Here is a 27,439-nt window from a genome sequence, read left to right as displayed (position 1 = left end):
TTCTCTGGAAGTCCTCAAGTTTTCATGAGATTTATTAACCATATTTTTATTAGCTGTTGGATAATTTTTAATGGTTTATTTGAATGATTTGCTGATCAACTTCAAGATTCTTTCTATCCCCACTCAACAGCAGTTCTACAACTTCAGAAACACATTTATTTTAAGCTAGAGAAATTTGCCTTGACTTGGCTATTGTATTTTCTTAGAAGGAGTCCAGATGGATTGTCGAAGGCTTTTACGGCTGGAATATGATGGCTGGTGTGGGTCTTCCGGGCTGTGTGGCCGTGTTCTGGAAGTTTGTTTCCTAACGTTTCGCCAGCATCTGTGACCGGCATCTTCAGAGAGCAAGAGCACAGACAGGAGCAGTTGGGCACAGAGAGAACTGCTCCTGTCTGTGCTCTTGCTCTCTGAAGATGCCGGTCACAGATGCTGGCGAAACGTTAGGAAACAAAACTTCCAGAACACAGCCACACAGCCTGGAAGACCCACACCAGCCAGTCCAGATGGACCTTGCCAAAGATTAGTCTATTCTATTTGTGGGGGAGGAAAAATAGCCTGGAACTTTCAGGGATATACAATGTTTCCTGATTTTGCTATTTTTTTCTGTATCAGTGTGTTTCTGTTCTGACTCAAAAGAAGGGGGGCTAGTTTGGGACGGGCAGTTATATGTCCAATATGAGAACATTTGGGTGGGGGGAAGAGACCTTCCCTTGAAGCTGGCGATCACTCTGGATCAAGGGAACAGCCTGAATTAAGGGGAATTGCTGATAGAAAGTGAAGATATGAACAATCTGTTAACAGAAGAAGGGAGGATCGAAACTCCAGAAAGCAGAGAAACATCTCTGACCTCCATTGAAGAAGAAAAGGAAATTCCTCCTCCTGAGATCTATGAGCAGGAAGAAGGATCTCTGAAAGGGAAAATCTTTGACAGCTCCAGTTGATTAACAGATGGAAATAAATGGAAAGATCCTTTTTCAAACAAGGGAAAGGAAGGGGAAAGTGGCCTTGATACTTCCTGGTCCAAGGGGAAAAGAAAACAGGAAGAGAGTGTGAGAACTGAAACTGTCAAAACTGGAGGCTTTACCCAAAAAATGTGCAGGTATCTGCCATATTCAAAGCAAGAAGAAGCTTACTGCCACATAAGGCTGGGAGAAAAAAAATATTAAACCCTAAGACTATCATAGATAGTGGACTGGATTGCTAGATACTATAGTAGTTAATTTTCTTCATTGTAACAGCTTCTTGTGTCTAACATAAGAGCAACCTATCTATCTGGGTCTTGTTTTTGACCCTTCCACTGCTCACTCCTCGATGCTGGTTCATTTTCTAGATTTATTGGTATGCCCTGGGTGAAGCTCTGACATCATCTGAACAAAGGATTAATGCTAGTTGTTATCTGCATTGTACAGTGCTCCTGTACCAGAATATTTCAGATGTTGCTGAACCACAACTCTGAATATTCCCAGCAGAAATAACCAAGAAAGATGCTTACTAGCAAGGAAGAGGTAGTTCAGCAGTGGCTGGAGGTTCACATGTCATATACCCATGGACTAAGTGATATATTTGCCACTGTTTGGGCAGAGCTAGGCTACTTGATTAAGCTCTGCTTCTCACTTAACTACTAAGGAGATAATTAACTGCTAAGGTAATGGCTTTAAATAACATTTAAACATGGATACTGTAGATAGATATCAAGTTAAAAATAAAAACTTAATGAGCTAATATAAACATTCAGGTTTCCATATACTTATAATTTGAAACTTTTTAGCATTATGCTTTCCTATTTATCTATGCTGCCATTTTAGTAAGTGCCATTTAATTTCCCATAGTGCTTCTGTGCAACACTATGAGGTGTTTTGTAAAAATTTAAATGGTGGCTTTTACTGCTCACTAGCATTTATACTCTTTTTTCATGTTCAAGTTCATAGTAACATTTCATGCAAATATAACTTGATGATTATATACAATCCTTAAGTACTTTCACTTTATTAATCATTTTCCTTTGCAGTACAGTGTTCCTTCAGTTTTAGAGACCTCAGTTTAGCAGACTTCTGATTTAATGGACAAAATCTGCTGGATCTAAGCAACTGGATCCAACACTCCTACCAACCAGTCTGTCATCCAAAATCAAGCACCTTCCCTAACTTAGAATAATATATTGTGGATCACTGCTATCTATCACAACAATTTATTTATTTATTTATTAGATTCATTTCCCACTTTTTGTACAGGAGTTCATAGCAGGGTACATAGTGCTCCATTCTCCTATCCACAACAGCAACCATGTGAGATATGTTGGCCTAAGATGGAGCGACTGGCCCAAAATTGCTCAGTATGCTTCTGTGGCTTAGGATGGATTAGAATCTAGGTCTGTCCACTCTTAGTCCAACACCTTAACCAATACATCACTCTAAATCTCTGGGACTTTACTGTAATTATCACTACTATCAGTAAAGTAAATGTCCTGTACAAGGGTGGTTTTAGCTTTAAAAATTCCCACTCACATTTTGATGCACAGCCCCACCCCCCCACTGCTCTCTGCTAAATCAAGTACTTATTGTACTGCATTCATAAAATTATATAGAAAACCTTTGTAGAATTGGTGGTAGCAGCAGCAGCAAATAACAATAACAAGGTTGATATATTAATAACAATATTAATAGCAAAGGGTAACTTCATAACTATGATTTAAAGTCTATGGCATCCTTGTCATTCTGAAAACTTAAGGAGATATGTTGAATAGCAGTGGAAGTGATTATGGGCTCTTGACCATCACATGATGGTTCTTACAACATAGTTATATTTTATTTATTTTATTTTATTTTATTTTGTCTAGAATTGCAGGACAGAGGGATACATCAGATGTTTATGTGTACATAATCATAGAAGATAGTGCTGAGTACTGATTGGCTTTTGTCATTTTGAATTTAAAATAACTTGGGACAAAATATGCATAGAAGCACAAAACCCGTTTCATCATATAACCCAATAATAATGCATTTTTTTTTATTAACAGAAAACTCTACAATAATGGTTTCACAGTGGTAGAAGCCCATGCATTCAATGGAACTAAGTTAGATTCTGTGTAAGTAAATAATATAAGATAGCATTTGCATTGTACTTTAACAGCTCAAAATAAGTACTCACAAATATTCTCTAACTGTAAACCTTACAAGGCTGAAAGGTAAGTCAGTGTTAATTCTTTATGTTAAATGTGAGGACTGAGGATGTCATTAACAGGTTCAATGCAAAAGTGAGATTCAAGCTGGGGAGTTTCTGAATTTTCATTCTCTGAACCAGAATACAGGTAGTTCTCACTTAACGACTGCCCTGTTTAGTGACCTTTCAGAGTTATGACAGCGCTGAAAAAGTAACTTTATGACAGGTCCTCACACTTACAACCACTGCAGCATCCAACGGTCCTGTGACCACCATTTGAGCACTTCACAGCCTGCTTCCAACAAGCAGAATCAATGGAGAAGCCAGCAGTAAAATCACAAGTCATGGTCATGTGATATCTCAACAACCGCATTGCTTAGCAATGGAGTTGCTGGTCCCAATTGTGGTCATTAAATGAGGACTACCTGTATTAAATCATCTTCCACAAAGAAGCAAACTGCTGAAAATTTATTTGTGAATTTAGTTGGGTGAAATATAATTTCTTCACTTTATCTGAAAGTAATCAAGACACATAAAAATTGTGAAAGCGTATGAATTCCATTTCCAGGATGATGTTGATGTAAATTTTGTGAATACCAAAACCTCTGGGTAAAACTTTGTTCCTAGCAATGTTTTCAAGGCAAAAAGGTATCTTTTGGGCCTCTAATACTGGTAAAACTCTTCACAACAATTGAAATACATTACTAAAGAGTTACGTATGTCCAATCAGTACTGTGATTTCATTCTTTTTAGAAGCAGTAGTAACTAGTAACAGTTGCATATAATGTAACCTTGGATGAAAATTAATAGCATCTTTAAGATCGATGAAAAGGATATATTATTCTCCTTTTATTCCTTACAGATGATAAGAATTAATATACGCAGAAAGATGTATGCTGGACATAGCCACCTTCTGCATTTCATTTCAGGCATGATAACTTGTTAATGTGTTAGCACTTGTTAGAAATAGGTTTAAAAATAGGTTAGTTTTGATTTTGGATATATAAAAAAATCTAATGCACTACCAATGCACATTGGGAGGTCACAAAAAAGTATTCCAGACCATATTGTTATCTTTTTCCAGCACCCACCTGTTCTTGCAAGTCCATTCCCAGGTGTTCCAAAATCTTTGAAGTCATCTGGCAACCTGAGAAATTATAGGGGTTGTTTTATCCTAGGACTTGCTTCCTCTCTATCCTGAAGCTCCCAGCATCCACTTCCTTGACTGCTTTGATGCTCTAAGATCACATCATATGACAAAGCCAGTTATATGATGTGATCTTAGGTACTCTGTATTGCTGATGGTAAGCACTTCATTTTTATTTTTACTCTCCACCAGCATTGCATCAGTAGGTTTCCCAAATAACTTTTGCCTCACAAAATACTTGGGTGCTAGATTAATTCTTGACTTATGATCAACTTTCCAATTTCTAAGCATAAACCATGACATGCTGCCACTCTGACTGCCAAAGGCCAGGCTGCAAACTGAAGACTGTCTAAGGTTATATCAGCAACTACTCAACTATTTTGGCAAAGTTGGTGAATACATCTTTAAGATGCAAATCTCATCTGAAAGCAAATCCTCCACTTACACACCCAAATTAATATAGCCCTAGCAGCTACAAAGCCACTAGGTTTCTTAGTCTGGTCTACCTTGTTGGTCGGACACCAATTGATGAATTCATCAATAGAAGGTGTCTTAAGCTATTCCATGGGCTCCTGGAGGAGAAGACATGATTTATTAACCAGAGTTGGGGGCTCATATTTACTCAGTCCAACTCATTCTTGATAACTTCTGTGAATAGCTGTGGAAGACTGGCTGTAGAATAGAAAACTTCAGTTGAACTGCATTCTTTGAGCTTCATAGTCTATGGTAGCAGAGGAAACCAAATTCAAATTAATCACTGTCAATAATTTTCTCTTAACAAGGTCAGTGTTAAATATTCTCCGAAAGCTACTGCCAGTCTTTTCAAATTTTTCAGTTGATATCTGACCCTGATCCAAGTCAAGACAGCCAAAGAATGGGACAGTAAGACAGGGTAAGACTGCCCTGTCCATCTGCTCAGCTGGAATGCTGGTTCAGTCCTATTAACTTAAGTATTATGAATACTGAGGAAGGGGAAGAAGAAGTCCTCTCATTGCCATACCTCTTATCCTGAGAATGGTTTTCTGTATTTTGATTCTCCATATTCCTTAGCCTGGGTCACTTATCTCTTTTACTACCTCCTCCCAGAACAAGTACTGGAATATTCCAAAACAAAGAAAGAAAGGAAAATGCAGACAAGTGGGGGAGAAAATCCACTCCATGAAGCAGCACATTTTGTGTATCACCTCTTTCACTGCTTCCTATCCACCATGCAGTCTGATTTGGCTAAAGTGGCTTCCCAGCTATCTCTACAATTTTGCACATAGGAACTTACGGATCCCTGACTATGCACCAAAAAAAATGGGTGGGGAAAAATTTCTGGCTGGAGGAAAAGACAGCCAACTCCTTGCTCCATGTTCTCACAATCTTCTATTCACTCCAATCTCTTTTTCAGTCCCATTAAGTTTATTTTATTCTATTAGTTCAAATGCAATAAATGTATTTCTTGGCTCAGATGGAGCTGAGAAGAAAAAGACCTTCTTCTTCACCAGAAGGCAGAGCTAAGACTGAGGAGGGAGGAGGTACCCTCTATTGGAGGCAAACCTTAGCCTGGTCTTCTGACTGACTGAAGTGGAATTAACCCTTTCCTGTCAGCTCCATCTTCAAGGACAGAGAATTTATTCAGTAACAATTTACTCAAAGTTGTATAAACTTTCTGCATTAACTGGAAATATCACTACTGTCCCAGATCTTCACTGAACTTTATTGCATGCATCTGATGAAGTGGATTATGATCCACAAAAGTGTTTACAGTGATATCTGCATTACCTTTCAAGATCTCATAAGACTTTTAAATTTGTGCTACTTCTCCTTCTGTTTGCTATTGGTACTCTTTTTGTTCCACTCTGTGTTATGGGAGTTTAAACAATGGTTCTGAACTACTTTTGGAACATTTTAAAAAATTTTTTTATGTAAAATACTTCACTGTAAATTATCTGAATTGAAATTAACATATTTGTTGTGCAACCCCTGTATGGTTTATGTAACATACTGATATAAACCATAACACAGTTCATAAAACATAGGTACAAATAAATTGTGCTCCCGCTGTTGTGTTTGAAAAAATATTTTGATGGAAAGCTAATCAGTGCCATGTATCAGTTGTGTTCCTGAAAACTCTTAACTATATAATGTATCAATCAATTTATTTATTATAATTGTAGACCAGTACATTATTATCTTAATAGATAATAAACGAAATAAAATTTAAGACAAAGTTAAAGTTAAAATACATTTATAAAACAACCTAACTAGCATCATTGAGTGAGGTTCAGGATACAGTCTATATTTAAATTATAAAATAGACACTAAATTATATAAAATATAATAACATCTAAAATTACAAAAAAGTGATAATATCTAAAATTTAAGTGAATTTCAGTTACATAGAGTGCATTTAGCTAGTGAAAAATTGGCCCATCGGGGTCCAGTGGATCTTCCATGCTGCTGCAGAAAACCTAGCTACTTGCACTGCAACAGAAGGCAGTTTGTCTATGAGCAGCATCTGGGCGTAGGCTGAGTCTGGCTGACCAGAATATCTACTAATCAAAGGTATCTGGTTTGAATGTTTCCATAAAAGGAGCAACAAAGAAGAACATGTTCTGTAGTTTTCACCTCTCTGGAATCACAGGGCAGAGCCTTTCAGCCAATGGTACTTTTTTATATTTACCATCCAATTCTGCAGAGGGGAGAGCATGACATTGGGCAAGAGAGAAAGCTTTCTGATGGCTGGGTGTTTCTAGCTGTGTAAGATAGCTGGCAGCAATGACAATATATCTGTTGTGTACTGGTAACAGGAAGGCTAGAGCCTTCCCTAGATCTACTTGCTGCTCCATATCCTTTATCTTTTGCTTCAGGGTTTGTTTCACCTGATCATATTTCATCTTAAGAACTGAGGAGGGAGAGTAACCTAAATTTAAAAGTTTGGATTCAACAGCCTTGATCCATGCAGATTGAAAATTGTCCTGGACAATTAATGGTGCCAGGCCTTGAGGATAAAAGTTAAGCTTTAACCAAAGGTTTATAGAAGATAGACACACTCTTGACTCAACTTGTATCATACCTGTCTCCAGTCATAAATGTACATTGAAGACACAACAAAATATCTGAAGGGCTGCTCTGATGAATTTAGATTGTACTCTCTCCAAGGAGGTGAAACAAGAAGCTGAGGGGCCAACCAAGGTCCCATAAAGGAGCTGGGCAAGTGGCTTAGCCTAAAAAAGCTTAAGTGAAGCTGGATGGCACTGGCAGATCTTTGTCCAGTAGCAGCAGCATATTCACAGTGGGCTTTCCTTGAGCCAGTGCCATGCATGACTCCTCCCAAATACTTAAAGCAGGTCATTTGTTCTGTTCTATGGCCATTAATGCTGCATGAACGAAGCTTCAGCCTTTTGGCAAATGCCATAATTTTGGTTTTCTGGTAGTTTATTTCTAGATGATCATTGTTGCCTTATTGGACCAGAGTTCTTAGAACTCTTTTAAGGCCTATTGATGTTCTGGAAAGAGCGACAGTGTTGCCTGCATAAAGCAGCAAGGCAATGCTGCAATCCCCTAGTTTAAGGGGATGGAAATTTGGATTGTTTAAACATCTCACCATACCATTGATATAAAAATTGAAAAGCTGGGGGGCCAAAATGCATTCCTGTTTTACTCCCTTTTGAGTTTTAACCAGCTTTGAGAGAAACCCTTACATATTGCACCTGACCTTAAGAGTTATATTAGTGTGTAGGGCTCAGATTAAATACAGAAGCCTACTGTTGATGGATGAGGCTTCCAGCTTCTCCCATTATTTGGTCCTAGATACAGAATCAAAGGCTGCCTTAAGATCTATAAAGGCAGCATACAATGATACCACATTGTTGGTTGAATATTTTTCAATCAAGTGCTGTAGGACCAAACATTGATCAATGGTGCTTCTGCCTTCTCTAAAGCCAGCCTGCTCTTCTGCTATCAGATTTTGCTGATCCAGCCAGTCTTTATCATGGAGGTGCTTAGCGTAAAGTTTGCTGATTATGTTAAGCAGCTAAATGGCCTGTAGTTAGCAGAGTCATTTCTCTTTCCCTTCTTAAAGATTGGAACTATAATTGCCAAGCCCCAGTCCTTGGGGACACATCCAGTGGTATCAATATAGGTGAAGAGCAAAGCCAGAAGTGGAGCCCACCACTCTAAGTTATTCTTCAATAGTTCTGGAGGAATAAAGTCAACTCCAGGGGCCTTCCCCCTCCTGAGTTGACTAATAAGGGACTTAATTTCAGACACAGATACTGGGAGCCACTCAGGTAAGACCTCTATCTTTTGCACTGGGGACTCACTAGAGGGATCTTCATACATCCTCTGGAAATGTACTTTCCAAGCTTCAGGAGGAATATAAGAATCCAATGGGGTAGAAGCTCTAGAAACTCGGTAAGATATTAGGTGCCAGAAAAGAGTTTCGTTCTGTTCCTTTGCTGTTTGAATAAGTTGTTCCAGGGGGTCCTTATATCTTTCTTCTTCTTAGAGGCCACTAGTTGCTTATATTGTTTTCAGATTTATGAAGATGATAAGCTGAGGTAAGGGCTTTCTTAGCTTTAACACAATCCTTATCAAACCATGGCTTTGATGAAATTGAAGGATGCTTAACTGAGAAATTGGGGTCACTATATAATGTATATTTTTCAACTTTTCAGGAACTTGCCCTTATAAAAGGGCAAATTTCATTTTCCATCAAATAATAAGCTTTAAAAAAAAAAAGCCCCACCTTCTGGCTTTCAAACAGCAACAACCTAATCCTAAATTGTTATTTGTTCTGAGAAAGGAACATGCAGCCTAATGAGTATTATTATAATATAAATATAGTCTATGACAGTTGCCATATTTAATAATTTCAGAATTACATTACCATCGTTCAATGACAGAAATGTAAAAGCATCGCTGTATACAATATTATTGTGGTTATTTCCTGCTAAAGTTATTCAGGTATTTTGAAGTGCTCTTAGGATTAAGCATTTGGAACTGTATTCCACGCTATTTAAAACAAAATTGCCATACTTCATTTGAAAATCTGACTATGCTGTCTGTAAGCAACTAATTTGGGGATTCAGAACCCCAGATGACCATTAGATGGCAACAAAGAGTTTTCTATATCTCTTTTCTTCAGTCTAGTGGTCACCTGGATTTTTTTCATTCATGTCTGATAGTTTTAATCTTGTGTTACTTGTGTTTCCAAAAAGGAGGTAACATTTTTCCAAGGCTGTTCTTTTCTAGCACCTGTAGAAACAAAGAATAATCTCTGTTAACAGAACATTTAGGGCTTGGTCACTCCTATGACTTAAACCTGAACACATTGCCAGCTGCATAGCATTATGTAAGTTTTTAACTAAAACATTCAGACTGGTCATGCCTTAGCTCTTAGAAATTGATGCCATACAAATAAACAAGAAATCACTATTTGGTACAAGCCCAACTTTTTTCTTTATATAAATGGATCTTTGGCACCATTTAAGTTCCACAAGATTAAAAGAAAAAAAAAATCTTTACCCTAAAACATTAATAAATCAGTCTTTAGATAGAGACACAGAATGTAAATCAGGGTGGCAGTTGGAGAAACCATTTTTTTAGTCCTTCAAGATTTGATTTTTTAAAAAAATTCTTTAAGCTGTTAATTAGTTTTTCCTCTATTTTGGGATGAAGTTTTACTCACCAGGTAGTTTTTCGAACTTGTTTGGGAGTCCTCCTTTAACTTTAGAATAATTATAAATCCAAAAGTGTTTAGAAAGTGAGCATCCTTGTCTTTAGGCTGATAATCATTCTGCTTTATCAACATTCTTTATTTTATCCTTAACTTTTACTAATTTTTAGAAATCTCTCAATTCTTCTTTAAACCAACATAAGGATACCTTGTTTCAGGCATCTGGTCTAAGGCCCCTATTTTGCAAATAATAGGCTTGAGGGATAAAACTTCTCCTCTTGGATGGGCATAAACTCTCTCTTTTGCTTTGGTGAAAGTTATGCAGTAAACACTTGTAAAAAGCAATTGTTGCAATTGTTCTTATTTGTGAACCACTTTCTGGGAGCAAGCTTTCAGGGTGGCAGATCGAGCTACAATCCCGGTGTCTTTCTCCAAGCATCCTGTCATGTCCTCAAAATTGTCAATAGCTCCATCATGTCTTTGAGAGAACAATCAAGTTATCCACTGCCCATACAGGATCCTGATGTTTCTGTTGTAGCAACATTGGCACAAACAAAATAGCCCATTAAGGATGGAAAACCTTCTAAGACTCCTGCCCCTCCTAATTCTGAAAAGGATAAAAACAAGAGGAGATGAGGGCCTTATGCCAACAACTGCAGCTCCAAGAGCCTTGAGTTTTTCTCCACAACAATCTTTTCCAAACAGCCTCCAGTGTTTATGGTCCAGTCTCCATCATCTCATCTTCAGGCAGGGAAGATGATTTTAGAAGGGAGGTTTGGGGATCATGTTTATGATCTATTCCTCTGTAACATCGTCTTATCCATCAGGATAGTCAAACCTTAGACCCTCCATTTTGACCAACTTATGATCACTGAGATCATAGCTGGTCACCTCATGCCCATTCTACTTCTGAAAGGCACATCTCACTGATTTTGATTGATTCCATGTTGCCCCATTTTTCTAGAGGGAGTAATTTGGACCTCTTGGTATCAGTCCTTTTAAAATCGCAATCAGTGGACCCATACTCTCAGAAACAGCCAAAAATATTGCATATTCTGGTCTTCTACTCCATGATCTTGATTTCTGCTACCTAACCATACCTTGGGCATCCCCAGGTCCCTTCTATCTTCCTTGATTTTCCTTAGAGAGAATCTCACATCTCGATACCTAGCCAGTACAGCCTCTTGCCCAAAGATCACCTAAGTCAATTAAATCTTGTGGAGGCTGCTCAGCCTCAGATTTTGTCCATTGCATTGAGCTGTACCATTTATCCTTTAGTGAAGAGGTGCTTATTTCCTTGATCCTGACAATTATGCCTCTGATGTCTCCTCAGGCTATTTAACATCTCCCTTGGCCCAATGTTCTGGTTGGAGTTTCAAGCATTCAGCTCTTCTTTGGAGGGCCTCAACTCTTACAACAAACAAATTGGCACCCCCTTCTGTGCCATGCTCACTCCTCATGAATAACAACAGCATCAGCAGCTTTCCTGCAGGATATTTTTCTTTGGAGTTATGCCAGGCATCTGTGTGAGCTTAGCCCTCCATCTTCATATATTCCTATAGACTGAAGCTCTGCTCTAGAGAGCTTCAAGTTTTGGACAGACTGTCCTCTCCTCCATTACCATATGATGACCAGATCTTTCTCCAGCTAAGAAGCTTTCTATTCACCCATGTATATGTAACAGAGAAACCACGGTAAGCAGAACTGGTAACTTATGAGTTCTATCCTGCCAAATCTTTCCAGACTTCCCAGAAATAAACTATACATGCAGTTCTTCAAGTTATCATTAGTGAATTCACATTCTTACTCCCTTGCTTGATTGTAGGTGATGTGATTGTTCTTTCAGATCCACTAAATTAGTTTTAAGAATCAATGAGGTATGGTGGAAACTCTGCTATGTTGTGTGGTAAGTGTGCGGGGCTCTTCACTAAGAATTTTTGTAAACTATTCAGGATTCTAAACCTACTAAACTCTTTGGATGTGTATAACCCATATGTATATTCATAGACGACTTACCAAAAAACTGCAGTTACAGGTAAGTGATCAGTTCTTGGCAGGGGATAAATTGAAATAGAAAGTTTTTATAACATCCATGAGATTATTTGGATGTTTAATACTGAACACATAGCTCATGATTATGGTTATTGAAATGTTGCTCAAAATAGATTGTGTGGAACAAGTTATTCATATGAAGAAAGTGATAATAATAGCTAGCGTAACATAATTAACAATAAAAACTGAGGGTGTAAGGGCTGAAGCTAGTGAGGTGTAAACCAGCAGTTTCCAAGCTAGAGAGAGCCATTACATCAATATATCTCAACTGCTTCCCAAGGCCCCAAATGATGGCTAAATATCTGTTACTTCTGAAGGATAAGAGGAAGAAGCCTATAGTTTAGACACTGGAATGAATGAGTGTACAGTGTATGTGTGTGTGTATGTTAGTGTGTATGACTTCTTTGGCCTGCATTGGGCAAACAATTGTTGTATTTAAGGACTCGTCTTGACTAGAGTAAAGTTTCTGATTTAACGTAATCATACATGTAAGACTAATAATTTGTGTTACTGTTTCTCTGCAGGTACCTGCATAAGAACAAATATCTAAAAGTTATTGATGAAGATGCATTTTTGGGTGTTCAAAGTGGTCCAAGCCTACTGTGAGTATTGGGGGAAGAATATATACTGTTATACAAAGGTAATATAAGTATTGGGTAATGATTGTCAGGTTTCTGATTATTTTAATAATTATAATGCTAAAGGCATGAGCGTGACCACTCATGCACTCATCTCGGATCATGTTCTTGCTGGAAGTTGGCTAGGACATGATACAAGGCCTACAGACTGTAGAATTTTTATCTTAGGAGGCCTGGTTAGTCCTCTCATTGTGTTTTTAGTTTTCCCCTGCCTACCCTATAGCCCTGACACTTTCTAGAGATAGCACACCAAAGTACATACCAGGGTTTTAACAAAACAGTTTGAGTTTAGTAAAGGTTGGCTAAGTCCTGCCACCTGCTGTTGGCTCATGGAAGAAGAAATAATATATAGTTCAGAAGGTGGAGACTACCATCATGAATAATAGATTGGTGTTTATGTTCGTTCTTGTGAGAACTTTTACATACTTGTTTCAGTTTCTAAGTATGTGTCTTAATCCAAGACAAACTTGATTTGCTCAGCAGGACAATAAAATTAACCCAGCCAGTGGCAGCGTAGTCTATGTATTAGCAGGAAAATATATAACTGTTTATATTTCTTTTCCTAAATGTAGATTTTCTCCATATAAGAAACTCACATTTATGAAATGCTTCTGAATTTTTCTTAGCATAGAAGCAGAAGGATGGAAGCAAGCAGGAGATGGTTGATGATCTGCTCTCCTTATAACTCCTTTATCTTCTTCCCTGTCCCAACCAGATATAAGCCCTCAGTTGTAATCCATAGGATACTACTTAGAAGCTCTTTTAGAGAAGGGCTGTAGAACAGAAAAAAAAAAAATCTCCTAAAAGGGAACAATAGAACAGTAGATGAAGTAATAGAATGACTTGAACCATTGTAGATGCAGTTTATATTCTGAGGATAGTTATAAAATCGGGGATCAGATTCAAATCCAGATCACTTCCTACTAAGCCAAAACCAGACCAATCTCATTCTAGCTTATCCATTTGAATCAATTAACTGTTACTTTCAGAACAGAGGTTGCACCGGTCACGCCACCTATTGGTGCAACCACTTTTATGATACCATCAGCTATTCCTCTTCTCCTTCTCCAGTCATGATGCTTTATCCTCAGACACAAGCAAGCAGTGCAGCAGAGGGAACTGAAATCAACAACTCTGTCACACATTAGAAGATCATGACTTTGCTCCCCTTTGCAATAGAACTTGGTGAAAATTCTGAGGCCCAGGAGAGCTACTTATTGTGTCAGCCAGCACTGCTGCCTCAGCTCTAAACAAAGAGTTCAAGATCTGGACAAATTCAGCAAAAACAAAATGAGCTTAATGACTTGATCATATTGTGTGGCACATACTGTTCCAGATTTATCTCTGATATTATGAGCACAAATGAAGCATTTGTTCCAGTTCTAAACCTGCCTTCCCTAAAGAGGCTTCATTTTCATCCTGAGGATAGCTATAAACAGTTTCGAGAAATACTCTGGGTGGTTCTTTTTGGATTTACTGATATTTTGACTGGGAAAATGTGATATACTATATTTGCTTATTTGCTGTTTAAATTCTTTACTTTATAGCTATTTTCTGTATCCTAACTGTTTAATATCTAAATGCTTAGTATCTAATTGTGTGATATTTTTTTTTAAAGAGAAATTAGCTGTTTTTGTTAGACTTGTTTTCTGAGCAATGCCTTTTCCATAGTCTGGCAGCTGGCTTGTGTGTGTATGTGTGTGTTCTCTGTGTCGATATTTTTATGTACTTCCTCTGTTATTTCTAGTTTTCTTTGGACCTTTTTAAAATACATTGTCTCTCAGACTTTTCATTCCCCTGATTCCTGCCTTCATTTTCCTCCAGGCCTTTCAATCAGATTAGATCTTCCTTCTGAAATTCATATCTCACTTCCCTTCTACCAGAGTTGATGAACTTGAGGTTGATTTCAACTGAAGTGCCATGACTGGTTCCAAATTTATTCTGGGGATAAATACAAACTATTTAAAAACTTGCTACTTTCTCCTCAAGATGATAAACACTGACGGTGGAATGAAGTTGTCCCCTCTCCTCTCAGTTCTTTTTCTGGTAGGGCAATCTTTGATTCCCTCTTTCACTGACTTAGAGGATCAGTTGATTGTGAACAATGAAAACTTTATTTAACAGTAACATCATTATTAACAGATAACATAGTTGTTATAAGTTGTTTCTGTTTAAACAGGTACATGCTTAATTACAGACTAATTACAGCTCATCCTGAGGGTGTTTTTATATGTACAAGTAGTCCTAATTTAACAACCACAATTGGGACTGGCAACTCAGTTGTTAAGTGAAGCAATTGCTAAGTGAAACATCACAATTTTACTTTAGCTTTACTTTGCTTTACAGACCTGCAAAAGTTGAAAATGTGAGGACTGGTCACAAAGTTACTTTTTCGTCACTATCGTAACTGTGAATGGTCACTAAACAAGTCAATTGCTAAATGAGGACTACCTGTACTACTCAACTTATTTTCCTCTTCCTTTCCTTTCCCTTTTTACTCTGTTCAACTTTCAGTTGCTTCTTTTCTTAATCCTGTCTCCCACAAACAAACATACACACACACACACACCAAGTTCTCATAGCCATAGCTTTCTGGCTGCTTTCCTTATAAGGAAGGAAATATTTGTTTTCTTGCACTGTAACACAACAACAAATTACCATTTCACCACACATTCTCCAACCTTCCCCTTCAAGCTTAGTACTGCTAAGGATGAAACAAAACAGCTTCTTCTTCCTTATGTGTTACTTTTAAAAAATCTTGTAATATTTCTTGTTTTGATAAAGCATTGGCAATCACATTATTCTTCCCACTGCTGCTTCTGTTGCTTTTCTTTCCCTTAATTTCTTCCCTTTCTCTTCAACTTTATTTCCACTGAGGGCAGCATCACCACCATTACTGGCAGCCAGTTCTGGTTCAGTTTTCTTAGTGTCATTGTTTTTCTCTTGGTTTCTCTTTTTTCTAACAAGGCAGGAAATACCTGTAACTCCATCAGCTGTCTGCCCAGCTGGAATTATTGAAGTTTTACCACTTTCAGTCCCTTGAGAAAAATATGCTAGCCAGCATTGCTTTCAGAGAATTTCCACCACTCTTGCACTTTTTTGAGACTTTTCCATTATTTTTGTCTAATTTTAGGAAGCACCCTCTTTAGTTCCTCTTTTCCTCTTATCCTCAGCTACTAACTCTCCTTTGGTGTTTATTTGTTTAGTCAACCTAACCATTCTTTTATCAATGACCTTCATTGATTTGCTGAATAGCAGCACTAGTTCATCATACTGACTGTTGGATTAAGATCTCTTCCTGACAACCACATTAATGTGGCTTCCTCCCATACTTGAGCTGGGAGGAAAGCATATCAACATAAATTGTGCTGTCCTCCCAGCCTAACTTTACCACACCTCAGCCATGAGTTGTTGTCCTCACACAGTTTAATGTGGGGTAGTCTCAGGGGTGTCATTTCCCTTTCAGTATCACCAACTGGAAAGAGAATCAAGCACTAACAATTCTTCTGAACAAGTGCCAAGGTGGGGCTGAGGGTTGAAGCCTTAACTTTTATTATTTATTGTGTGCTTCTTCTGATAGGACCATCAACCTTCTGGAAGCTGATAGTCCTATGAAAAAATTTAATAGAAATATTTGATTCAGATCTGCAGTATACTGCATCACCTCTAAATGGCAGCATTGGGATCCAGTGTATCCCAAGCCTTTCCAAATCCATTTCTGGAAACCCTTTTTCTTCTCACTGTCATGAAAGCACAGTGAAGGAGCAATAGTACCAAGATCTTTTTATGACGTTAGAAGGAAATTTCCAAGTATGAATTTAGCAGTGGAACCAGTTACCAAGATTAGTGAGCTCCCTTTCATTGGATGGGCTGTACAAGGTACCTGATAAGAATGCTTTAATTTGGATTTTTGCATGGAGCAGGCAGTGGACTTAATGTTCTAAATGTCCCCTTTCAACATAAGTGTTCTGTTTCTATGCTTTTCTGCTCACAAAATAGAATATCTACCAAATTTTGTGATACCTAGGAAACCCTCCTGAGGACTTTAGAATTATCTCTTAGTCATATAAACAGGGCATAAATTAATAAAAATAATATAATAGCAAACAAGGGAGCAGGATATAAGAAAACACAAGAGAGAACACAACATTTTAAGAATCAAATTCTAATTTGTGTATTAGACTGAAGCCTTTATAAAATTTCATTTTGGATTTGATGGATTTGTTTCTCTGTAATTATATAAACACATTTTATTTAAACTTATAAACTTCATGTATACATGAATTCAAATAGCCCACATTTGTGACATGTTAAATAACTCTCCAACATCAGTAGATTGTCATATTTCATGGTGACTCACACTTTTTCATCAAAATGGAAATAATTTATTGAACATTCACACACAAATACTAATTTATTTGGGAATTAACATACAAACTCAGATGGAGAATATATTTAATTCAGTAAGTATTCTTGATTGTATAATCAGAGCAGGAGCAATTATTCAATCACAGAAAGGAAAAATTATGTGATTAACATGTTTGTTTCTAGCATGTGGATTGGTTCTCTACTTCTAAATATTTAAATTACAAAAATAAAGAGAGAAGGGAAAACATCATTTATCAGCTATGGCAAGGAAAATGTTGCCAGGAAAATGTCAGGAACTAGACAGCTAAATGATCACAGGAACCAGTTAAAAGGAGGAAAATTGAGGCAAAATTGATAGACTCCTAGAGAAACAGAGTAAATGCTGGAACATATAGAAAAGGAGTTCCAGAAAAAGAGGGTAGAGTTACAAACATTATTTTTCTGGGATTCTGATAATTTTTTCAAGTGCAGTTGATATGTTGCACAGGATAAAACCTAGGCTAGACTCTATATTCTTGACATGTTACTTTGCATCCCAATTTAAAGAAACCAGATATAGGTCCCTTATTGTCTGTGAGGGTTACATTCCAGTCTAGAAACTATAGATAACAAGACCTTGGAAAAATGTACTTTATGTATGTGCAAAAGCCTTTCCACCATTTTCTGCATGAACAATGCCAAAAAACACAGATATATAAAAACCTGTGCCTCAAATATTCAGATCTGGTCTCTTTTTAGAAATCATGGAAATGTGAAACCATGGCTAATGGAACCCCAGATAACAAGGGACATCTGTACTGATTCAATCTTGAAACACACACGAGGAGTCTCCTGAGTTCAAGGCTTTCTCTCTTTTTCTCTGGGTGAGAAGTTGGTTCCAAGAGGTTTAGACCAGGCATAGTTAGTGGGCACCACTAGAACAGAGATGCCAAAGCATCTTAGAAAAGCAACAAGGATCAGACAAAGGCTGGGTCAGTCTCAGAACCTGATTAGAAGAGAAACTGAATTCTTGGAAGGTTATGTCTTTCCAAATGAAATTCCCATTAGATTACCCTAGAGCAGGGATCAAAAGTTGTATCCTGCCAAAGGAATTCATGCAACCCTCCCAACATCCTTGTGACCTACAAAATGTAGCTTTTATGACTACGCCAATTTCCAGGCTGTACTTAACCATGCAAATTTTACATCTATCCATGTTGTCTAAGCAAATCCCTATGGTTTAATTAATTTTGTTTTGTTTTTTAAATTGGGATGGTCAGAGTGGCTTCAGCACTGTACATTCAAACCACTATTCTGGTTGTGTTTTTAAACAGTGTAAACATCAGATGAGAGTATTAATATTTATACTGAAGACTAATATTCTGGAAGGTGCAGTTCTTCACATTCCACCACCATGAAATCATGGAATATGAAAAGAGTAATTTACATTAGAAGCCCCTTACAGCCTGTGTAAAATATACTTGGGAACAGAATGCATCCAATACATACTAAGCATCTGTTTTGCTCATCTAACTATTAATTTTAGCAGGGTTATTATTGTACTGGTTTGTACACCGGAGCACCTAAGAAAACTGACTTGAGAACTTTGAATCCTTCTGAACCTTAAAGAATGCCGGTGTGATTAGTTAAGCAAAGTCTTATTTAAGAGTTTCTTGTTGGCTCTTCATACACAGAATTTTACAGCTGTTTATTTGTAAATGTATATGTTGCTTTTCATGGGATTATAGAGCAGTTTGCAAAGAGAAAATAAAAGAAAAAAATCACAAAAATGACAGAACAGCAGATTGTTAAAAGCAATAATAGAAGTTCAGAATTAATGGCAGCAAATATGTCAAAGAAGATGAGAATACTGCAGCACATTGTGGATAGAGATCTCCAACATTAGTGTTACCACTTTGTTTCACAAAATGAGGTAGCAATCAAAGCATAGCATCTCCTCTAATTGAAGTGGTGGACTGACAAATTCTAGATGAGCACTTGATTGTTTCATTAGATTAGAGCAGTGTTTCTCAACCTTAGCAACTTTAAGTTGCATGGACTTCAACTCCCACAATTCCCTAGCCAGCATGGCTGGCTGGAGAATTCTGGAACTTGAAGTCCACCCATCTTAAAGTTGCCAAGGTTGAGAAACACTGGGTTAGGGTCTGAGGAGAAAGGGCCTATTATATACGTAATGGGGACCTGCATACAGATCAGAATAATAGGAGCTCAGAAGTATAAATCCTTAAGTTTCCACTTAGTCAGCCACTGAGGAGGTGAAGCCAAAATGGTCAAATAACAACCCCCGCAAGACTCCTGTAATACAATTCCTATATGTTCACTTGCATTAAAAATATAATTTACTGAATTCAAATTGCAAATAATAATTTGGTCACCATATTCTTCACTGTATTCCATTTGTCATTCTCTTTCATATCTTCAAATATAATTCTTGTTTAATACCTGTTGCAGGATAATTACATTCTGTTTCAGTTCAATTAAGTTTTTTTCAAGTCTGTCTTTGGTAATAGATGAAAACAAGCTTCAGGGTCCTATATCCTCCTCATGAAGGAATCTGCATCTTTTTCTTGCAAAATTGAGTGGGCTGATCACACAGTTGAGATGTTCTGGGATACATACGAGTTGCTGAACTGTGACTGGGATGGACTCAGGTTCATTTGCATCTTCTGCCATAGAAACCTGTCAGGCCTAGCCCAAGGAACTCCAAGAGACCATGTAAATTCAGTCCAGCAATGTTTATTAGCTACAACCTTTAGCAAGAATCTTCCCAGACTGAAACCCCAGTTCCCAAGTAATGCCAGCCACAACATTGTGAATTCCTCAGTGAGGTGCCAGTCTCATCCTCTTATCTCTCCCTCGCGCCTCAGGAGATGAAAGAAAATGTTTTTCTCCCTGAGTCTGGCCTTCATAATTCCATTCCATCACAAAACCCTTGGCCTGATCTACCACATAAGGTTGTGGTTATATGGTAAAATTTGAGGAGCAAGTACTATGTATACTACCTGGAGCTCTTGGTGGTAATGTATGATGACAGCTGAATTTTAAAAAGTCATTAAAAAAATAGTTTACATAATAGCAATAGAAATAGCTTTTTAAAATATGCAGATTGAATATAGTACAAAATGTACATTGCTAAAAATATTACTATTGTGAGGGGAAAAAGAGCAATAAATAAAATAAATAAAATTACAGAGCAATAAATAAAATTGCTATGTGGACTAAAGTTTTCAGTCATGGACAGGAAGCCGGAAAATAGAGTGCTGATAGAAGGAGTGTGATAGGAGCAATGAAACAGGGAAGTGTGGTAAAATTAGCACCAAGGACGTTATGATTCAGTTGCAAATTCTGGGAGTCATGTTTGTGGTTTGCAGTTTTTGAGGATAAAAAGGATTGCAACAAGGGGGTCGGGGCCACTCGGCCAAGCTGTCTTACCTGACCGCTTGCTCGTGCTGGTCCTCATTGCAATGTGAATCTAAGTAAGTACCTTGTACGCTATTGGTTGAATTTTACTTGCTTATTGAACTAACATTTAATAAAGCTTTTAGAACTTTGAAGTTATGTTCTGGTGTGTCTGTCTCCCGTGTTTAACAAGGTTTTTCCCCTGACACTATCTTACATAATGCCTTGAACAATTATTCTTTCCAATCTCTATAATGAAATACCAAAGATGCTGAAAAAACAGGCATAGGGGCAGGTGTGAACTAACAAATATGAAGACATCTGAGTTGTTCTTTTCACTGTGAAAAAAGAGAGATGTATTTTGCAGTTTTAGAGTGACTTCTATTTACTTTCAGCTGAACTGGATTGTTGTTCTTGAAATTGTTCTGTATGGCTTGTACATTATTTGGAATGTATTAACTTTGAATTTCTTTAAACTGGGGGCGGGGGGAGGGGGAAGGTTCTCCTGTTTTTTCTTAGCTGTGTTATAATGTTATTTTGAAGTTTAAACTTTTCAAATTGTACATCAACAGACAAAAGGTAACTCCGAAATAGTAACTCAAGCAAAAGTTTCAAATATTTTGCCAGTTAAAAACAACTACAGTACTGGATGTCAGCTGCCTCTTGGCATGAAAACCCAGTGATTTTCTATCTAAAAGTTGGACAAAGAGGGAGTCAAGCAACACAAGGCAACAGAGTGAGGACATGTCAAAGTGATGGATTGTGAAGGAAGTGTGAACAATTAATGAAGATGGTATGGAGAGAAAGGCAAATCCTAAAGTCCCAACAGGCTAGTACAAGAGGCTAGGAGTGGATTATCCTTTGTCCAGAATCTAGTATTTAGGAAGAAGCTGCTTCAGCTATAAACAAAACTACTTAGGCTTTGGTTCTACATTGCTCTTAGTTTCTGTGTTTGTTAGTTCTTCTAAGGGCATTTCACAGTTGTATGGTATATAAATTAAATAAATATAAAGATTCATCAAGTGTTTTATGGGAATCTGACATTATTCATTGTCCTTAATTTTTTCCTCTGTGTATATCTTCAGTGATGTCTCCCAGACGTGTATCACTACACTTCCAGCAAGAGGATTAGAAAACCTGAAAGAACTGATGGCTCAAAATACCTGGACTCTAAAGAAATTCCCCCCAGTAAAAACTTTTCCTTATCTAACTTATGCTGCTCTGTCATATCCAAGTCACTGTTGTGCTTTCAAGAACTGGAAGAAAGCTAAGGGGTAAGTTTTACAATCTATATTAAATTCTAAATGGGTTAGGATCCAACTATCTAAGGAATCTTATTCTGGCTCATGAACCTGCCCAACAATAGAAAAAGTATTTTCAGAAACCTCTTCAACCTTTCTCCACGTCAGCAGTGAGGCAAATGAGAGAGAGAACATTTGTAATGGCACTCAGACTCTCAAATTCTATCTACAGAAAGTCTACCTGGTGTTTATTTAAATGCCCAATGAAGTCCACCTCTTCACCTTGGTCTAAATTGTCATCATTTTTAAATATTGCTTGAACTCCTTTAAAGTAGATTTTATATTCTATGGCTGCTCCAATTTAATAAGGTTAGATTTAGATTGCATTTGTTCTGAAGTATGATGTTTACTGTAAACTGTCTTGATGACTTTTACAGAGGAAAAGCAGCATAGCAATTTGTTACAATAAATAGAAATGAAACCAAATACAGTATAATACCACTGAAATATAATTAAATATGTAATAGCTTTCTTAAAGGAAGACTTGTCCAATCAAAATGTGATTATCATAATTAGAGAAAGCTTAGAATTGTGGCTTTATTCCAAAGGCAGAATTCTATACTTTTTGCAAAACAATGTTGCCTTAGATCACAATAAATATTCCCCACTGATTCATTTGCTTGATCTAGATAAGCTACAGATTTTATTAATGGTGCTTTCTATTGCTCCTTAGAATCTTGGAGTTTTTGCTGTGCAATCAAACTAACAATCTCAGCATTCGCAAAAGAAGATCTTCCAGTACCTTCAGGGCTCCCTTTTATCAAGATTATGCAGAAGATTATTCAGATCATACAGATGCTGTTTCTGATGAAAATTCCAAATTTAGAGACCTTCATGGAAATTCCCATTATTATGTCTTCTTCGAAGAACATAACAATAGAGAAGATGGATTTAGTCAAGAGCTCAAGAACCCCCAAGAGAATATTGCGACTTTTGACAGTCACTATGACTACATTATCTGTGCAGGTAATGATGATATTAGTTGCACCCCAGGGCCTGATGAGTTCAACCCCTGTGAGGATGTAATGGGGTACAGATTTTTAAGGATAGTGGTATGGTTTGTGAATTTGCTGGCCATTGTGGGCAATGTTTTTGTTCTCTTTATCTTACTTACTAGCCATTACAAGTTGACTGTTCCACGGTTCCTGATGTGTAATTTGGCCTTTGCTGATCTTTGTATGGGATTATATCTTCTCTTGATTGCTTCAGTGGATCTTTATACTAGATCAGAGTACTATAACTATGCCATTGATTGGCAAACTGGGCCTGGATGTAGCACAGCTGGCTTTTTTACTGTCTTTGCTAGTGAGCTATCAGTCTTTACTCTGACTACAATCACCCTGGAGCGTTGGTATGCTATCACGTTTGCCATGCGCCTGGATAAAAAAATCCGCCTTTGGCATGCATCTTTTATTATGTTGGGTGGTTGGCTGGTATGTTTCCTTCTTGCCCTTTTACCATTGATTGGAGTCAGTAGTTATGGAAAAGTTAGCATCTGTCTTCCCATGGACACCGAAACACCTTTAGATCAAGCTTACATTATAATTATTTTGCTGTTAAACATTGTTGCTTTCATAATCATTTGTGCTTGCTATATTAAAATTTATATTACAGTACAGAATCCCCAATACAAGTCAGGGGACAAAGACACAGTCATTGCAAAAAGGATGGCTGTGCTAATTTTTACTGACTTCTTGTGTATGGCACCAATCTCATTCTATGCCTTATCTGCTGTCATAAACAAACCCTTGATAACAGTCAGTAACTCAAAAATTCTGCTGGTCTTGTTCTATCCACTCAACTCTTGTGCTAACCCGTTCCTTTATGCTATCTTTACCAAAGCATTCCGAAGAGATATCTTCATCTTGCTTAGCAAATTTGGGGTATGTGAACATCAGGCTCAACTCTACAGGGGCCAAACAGTCTCCCCCAAGAACAGCAGTGGCTCTGGCAGTCAGAAGGGCAACCGTGGAGTTGTTCAGAATCTCTCTAGCCATCAAAGTCACCCTCATGGTGTACTTGGAAGCGACCGCTCTGCAATGATACTGCATGTTCAAGAAACCATGGAAGATAGTAAGCTGACTATATTGTAGCACATCACTGCTTAAATCAGTGTTGTCCAAACTTGGCCACTTTAAGATGAGTGCACTTCAACTCATGGCTGGCTGGGGAATTCTGTCCACTCATCTTAAAGTGGCCAAGTTTGGACAACACTGGCTTAAATGATATCTCGATTAGAAATCTATATTATAAAGGGCATGGTTTCTTTTCATGTTGATAGGCATTTTCAAGATGTACTCTGCTTTCTTGTGAGCCTTTATCTAAAACTGTAACTTTAAGAATATCAGAAATGTTCTAGTGGATCAGACCAAGCACTTGTTGGGTTCAACTGTCTGTTTGCACAGTGCCATGCATTTAGTATAGAAAATCTACAAGAAGGATGAGGACAATATATCCCTAAACAAACATTCTGCTCCCCAGGAATGTATATTAAGAAATATACTGGAAGTGTAATATATAGTTATGTTAACCAGCAGCTAATTATAGCCTTATCATTCATAAATTTCACTAATATATTAAGACCATCAACTTGGCAGTCTTCAGTACAATTTGTAGAGGTGAAGTTCATGCATTGTAGGACAAAGTGCCTTTTAAAAATTATTATTGCTGTGAATAATGTAGCTTCATTAGATGATCCTGGAATGTACTATGAAAGGAGAAAGCCTCCCCATTCGTTTTTAATCCTCCCTCTCAGAAGAGTTGCTCCAGCTTTTTAATAATTTTCATTGTCTTCCCAATATATTTTCCGGTCATTCTGAAGATGTAGTGATCAATTATGCGGTGTTTTAGATATGTTCACTCTATCATCTTGTATAAATATATTATGTAATTAGCAGATTTATTTTTATCATTTTCTGTCCTAATAATGTCCTACATGGAGATTGCATCTTTTTGCAGCAGCAACATAGCAGGGCAACATTTTCATGAAGCTATTCATCACCACAAGATTCATTTCCAGATCAGACATGAGACTCAGAAGATCCCATCACTATGAATGTGAATACGTGATCAAGGGTTTTTGTTGTTATTTTTTATTCCATTTCTCTTGCTTACATAGAACAAGATTTGCTGTTTTAATACCTGTTCTCCAAGCTCAGATCTCTTGGAGAACTCCGTCTTTTCATTTTACTGCTTTGAATAAGTCGATGTCATGAGCAAACTTGACCAGGTCAATGTTCATGAGACTTCAGATCATTTATGACAAAATTCAAGACAGATTTTGGTAGGGTTGCCTTGTTTATATCATCTTTAGACACCTCTTTTGGTGCCCACCAGGCTACATACCTCTCCTGACTTAAATAGGAAGGTGGCATATTAAAAAATCAAAGCATTAGTCTCTAGTATCATATATATTTGCAGCAATATCTTTGGGTCCCACAAAGGTCCTACTGGGATGGAAGAGAGCATCTTGGGTAGGAAAGAGTTAGTTCTCCTTGTAGTAAATGAGTGTCTTGTAAGTGGACATGCCAACTACTTATGAGCAGGCAAGCCATTGCAACCATTTTGTAAGTATGCCCTTCACAATCTCTCAGAATGCAACCCTAGCCCTAAATGATTGCCTACTCAGTCTGTTAACCCAGATATATAATAAACAATTATCTCCTTCCATATGCACTGAGAGATGACATCAGGTCCTTGTAATCATTGGATGAAAAATACCATTTACTTTCAAATCAATTTTTATATATTTTACTGGAAGGTTCAGTTGCAAGTTAATACAATGAAATAATTACAAAAATGAATGACTCTTTCCCTACTTTTCATAAAGTTTGTAATTGTAGGGAAAGAAAAACGTCCTAAATTTTACTCCTGTCAGCAACGGATAGCCACTTTTAGAAGATCATGCAGATGCTTACTTGAACTCTTTTGAAATGACTAAATATGCATTTTGAACTACAGTACTGTGCAAATGTTTTAGGCAGGTGTGAAAAAATGCTGTAAAGTAAGAATGCTTTCAAAAATATATATTGTAATTGTTTATGTTTATCAATTTACAAAATGCAAAGTGAGCAAACAGAAGAAAACTCTAAATCAAATCAATATTTGGTGTGACTACCCTTTGCCTTCAAATCAGCATCATTTCTTACACTTGCACACTTTGTACACTTGCACAAAGTCAGGGATCTTGTAGAATTAGAGTCAGGTGTATGATTAACCAATTATACCAAGCAGGTGCTAATGATCATCAATTTCATATGTAGGTTGAAACACAGTCATTAACTGAAACAGAAACAGCTGTGTAGGAGGCTTAAAACTGGGTGAGGAACAGCCAAACTCTGCTATTAAGGTGAGGTTGTGGAAGAGAGTTTCATGTTACAGGTCATATACCATGGCAAGACTGAGCACAGCAACAAGACACAAGGTAGTTAGACTGCACCAGAAAGGTCTCTCCCAGGCAAACATTTCAAAGCAGACTGGGGCTTCAAGATGTGCTGTTCAAGCTCTTTTGAAGAAGCACAAAGGAATGGGCAATGTTGAGGACTGTAGACACAGTGGTTGGCCAAGGAAACTTAATGCAGCAGATGGAAGACACATCATGCTTACTTCCCTTCAACATCAGAAGATGTCCAGGAGTGCCACCAGCACAGAACTGGCAGAAACCAGTGGGACCCAAGTATACCCATCTACTGTCCAGAGAAGTCTGGCCAGAAGTGGCCTTCATGGAAGAATTGTGGCCAAAAAGCCATACCTCCGATGTGGAAACAAGGCTAAGCAACTCAACTATGCATGAAAACATAGGAGCTGGGGTGCAGAAAAATGGCAGCAGGTGCGCTGGACTGATGAGTCCAAATTTGAAAGATTTGGCTGTAGCAGGAGGCAGTTTGTTCATTGAAGGGCTGGAGAGTGGTACAATGATGTGTGTCTGCAGGCAACAGTGAAGCATGGTGGAGGTTCCTTGCAAATTTCAGACTGCATTTCTGCAAATGGAGTTGGAGGTTTGCTCAGGATCAATGGTGTCTTCAATGCTGAGAAATACAGGCAGATCCTTATCCATCATGCCATACCATCAGGGAGGCATGTGATTGGCCCCACATTTATTCTGCAGCAAGACAATGACCCCAAACATACAGCCAATGTCATTAAGAATGATCTGCAGCATAAAGAAGAACAAGGAGTCCTGGAAGTGATGGTTTGGCCCCCACAGAGCCCTGATCTCAATGTCATTGAGTCTGTCTGGGATTACATGAAGAGACAGAAGGATCTGAGGCAGCCTATGTCCACTGGAGATCTGTGGTTAGTTCTCCAAGATGTTTGGAACAACCTACCTGCCGAGTTCCTTCAAAAACTGTGTGCAAGTGTACCTAGAAGAATTGATGCTCTTTTGAAGGCAAAGGGTGGTCACACCAAATACTGATTTGATTTGGGTTTTTCTTGTTTGCTCACTTTGCATTTTGTAAATTGATGAACATAAACAATTACAATATATATTTTTGAAAGCATTCTTACTTTACAGCATTTTTTCACACCTGCCTAAAACTTTTGCACAGTACTATACATCCCCTTTCCCCACATGACAGGCTTAGAAAGTTCAAGCTAAATCAAACATCAAATACCATGGAACGTCCCTTTGTTCTAAATAAAATAGTTTTTTTAAAATAATTGTTTAACTGACCTTATGGTTGATATTTCTGCCTAAAACGTGTACCTT

The 27,439-nt window shown here is 37.6% G+C and overlaps 1 protein-coding gene across 1 annotated transcript in view; it reads left to right on the top strand.

The window, feature by feature from the left end:
• Positions 1-23,901, top strand: part of TSHR (thyroid stimulating hormone receptor) — a 50,591-nt gene extending 26,690 nt beyond the window's left edge. The window contains exons 7-10 of the mRNA XM_007432744.2: positions 3,017-3,085; positions 12,548-12,625; positions 21,514-21,702; positions 22,403-23,901. Of these exons, the coding sequence (XP_007432806.1) occupies positions 3,017-3,085; positions 12,548-12,625; positions 21,514-21,702; positions 22,403-23,822 (1,756 nt within the window). The 3' untranslated portion in view covers positions 23,823-23,901. The remainder of the gene's footprint in view (positions 1-3,016; positions 3,086-12,547; positions 12,626-21,513; positions 21,703-22,402) is intronic.
• Positions 23,902-27,439: the final 3,538 nt, after the last annotated feature.

Source organism: Python bivittatus, unplaced genomic scaffold (genome assembly GCF_059951505.1).
Source record: "Python bivittatus isolate LINGU-HERP-01145 unplaced genomic scaffold, Pbiv_v1 ctg000480_np1212, whole genome shotgun sequence".
NCBI classification, from domain to species: domain Eukaryota; kingdom Metazoa; phylum Chordata; class Lepidosauria; order Squamata; family Pythonidae; genus Python; species Python bivittatus.
The sequence above is the reverse complement of the archived record's forward strand: the minus strand, read 5'-3'. Positions and strand labels throughout refer to the sequence as shown.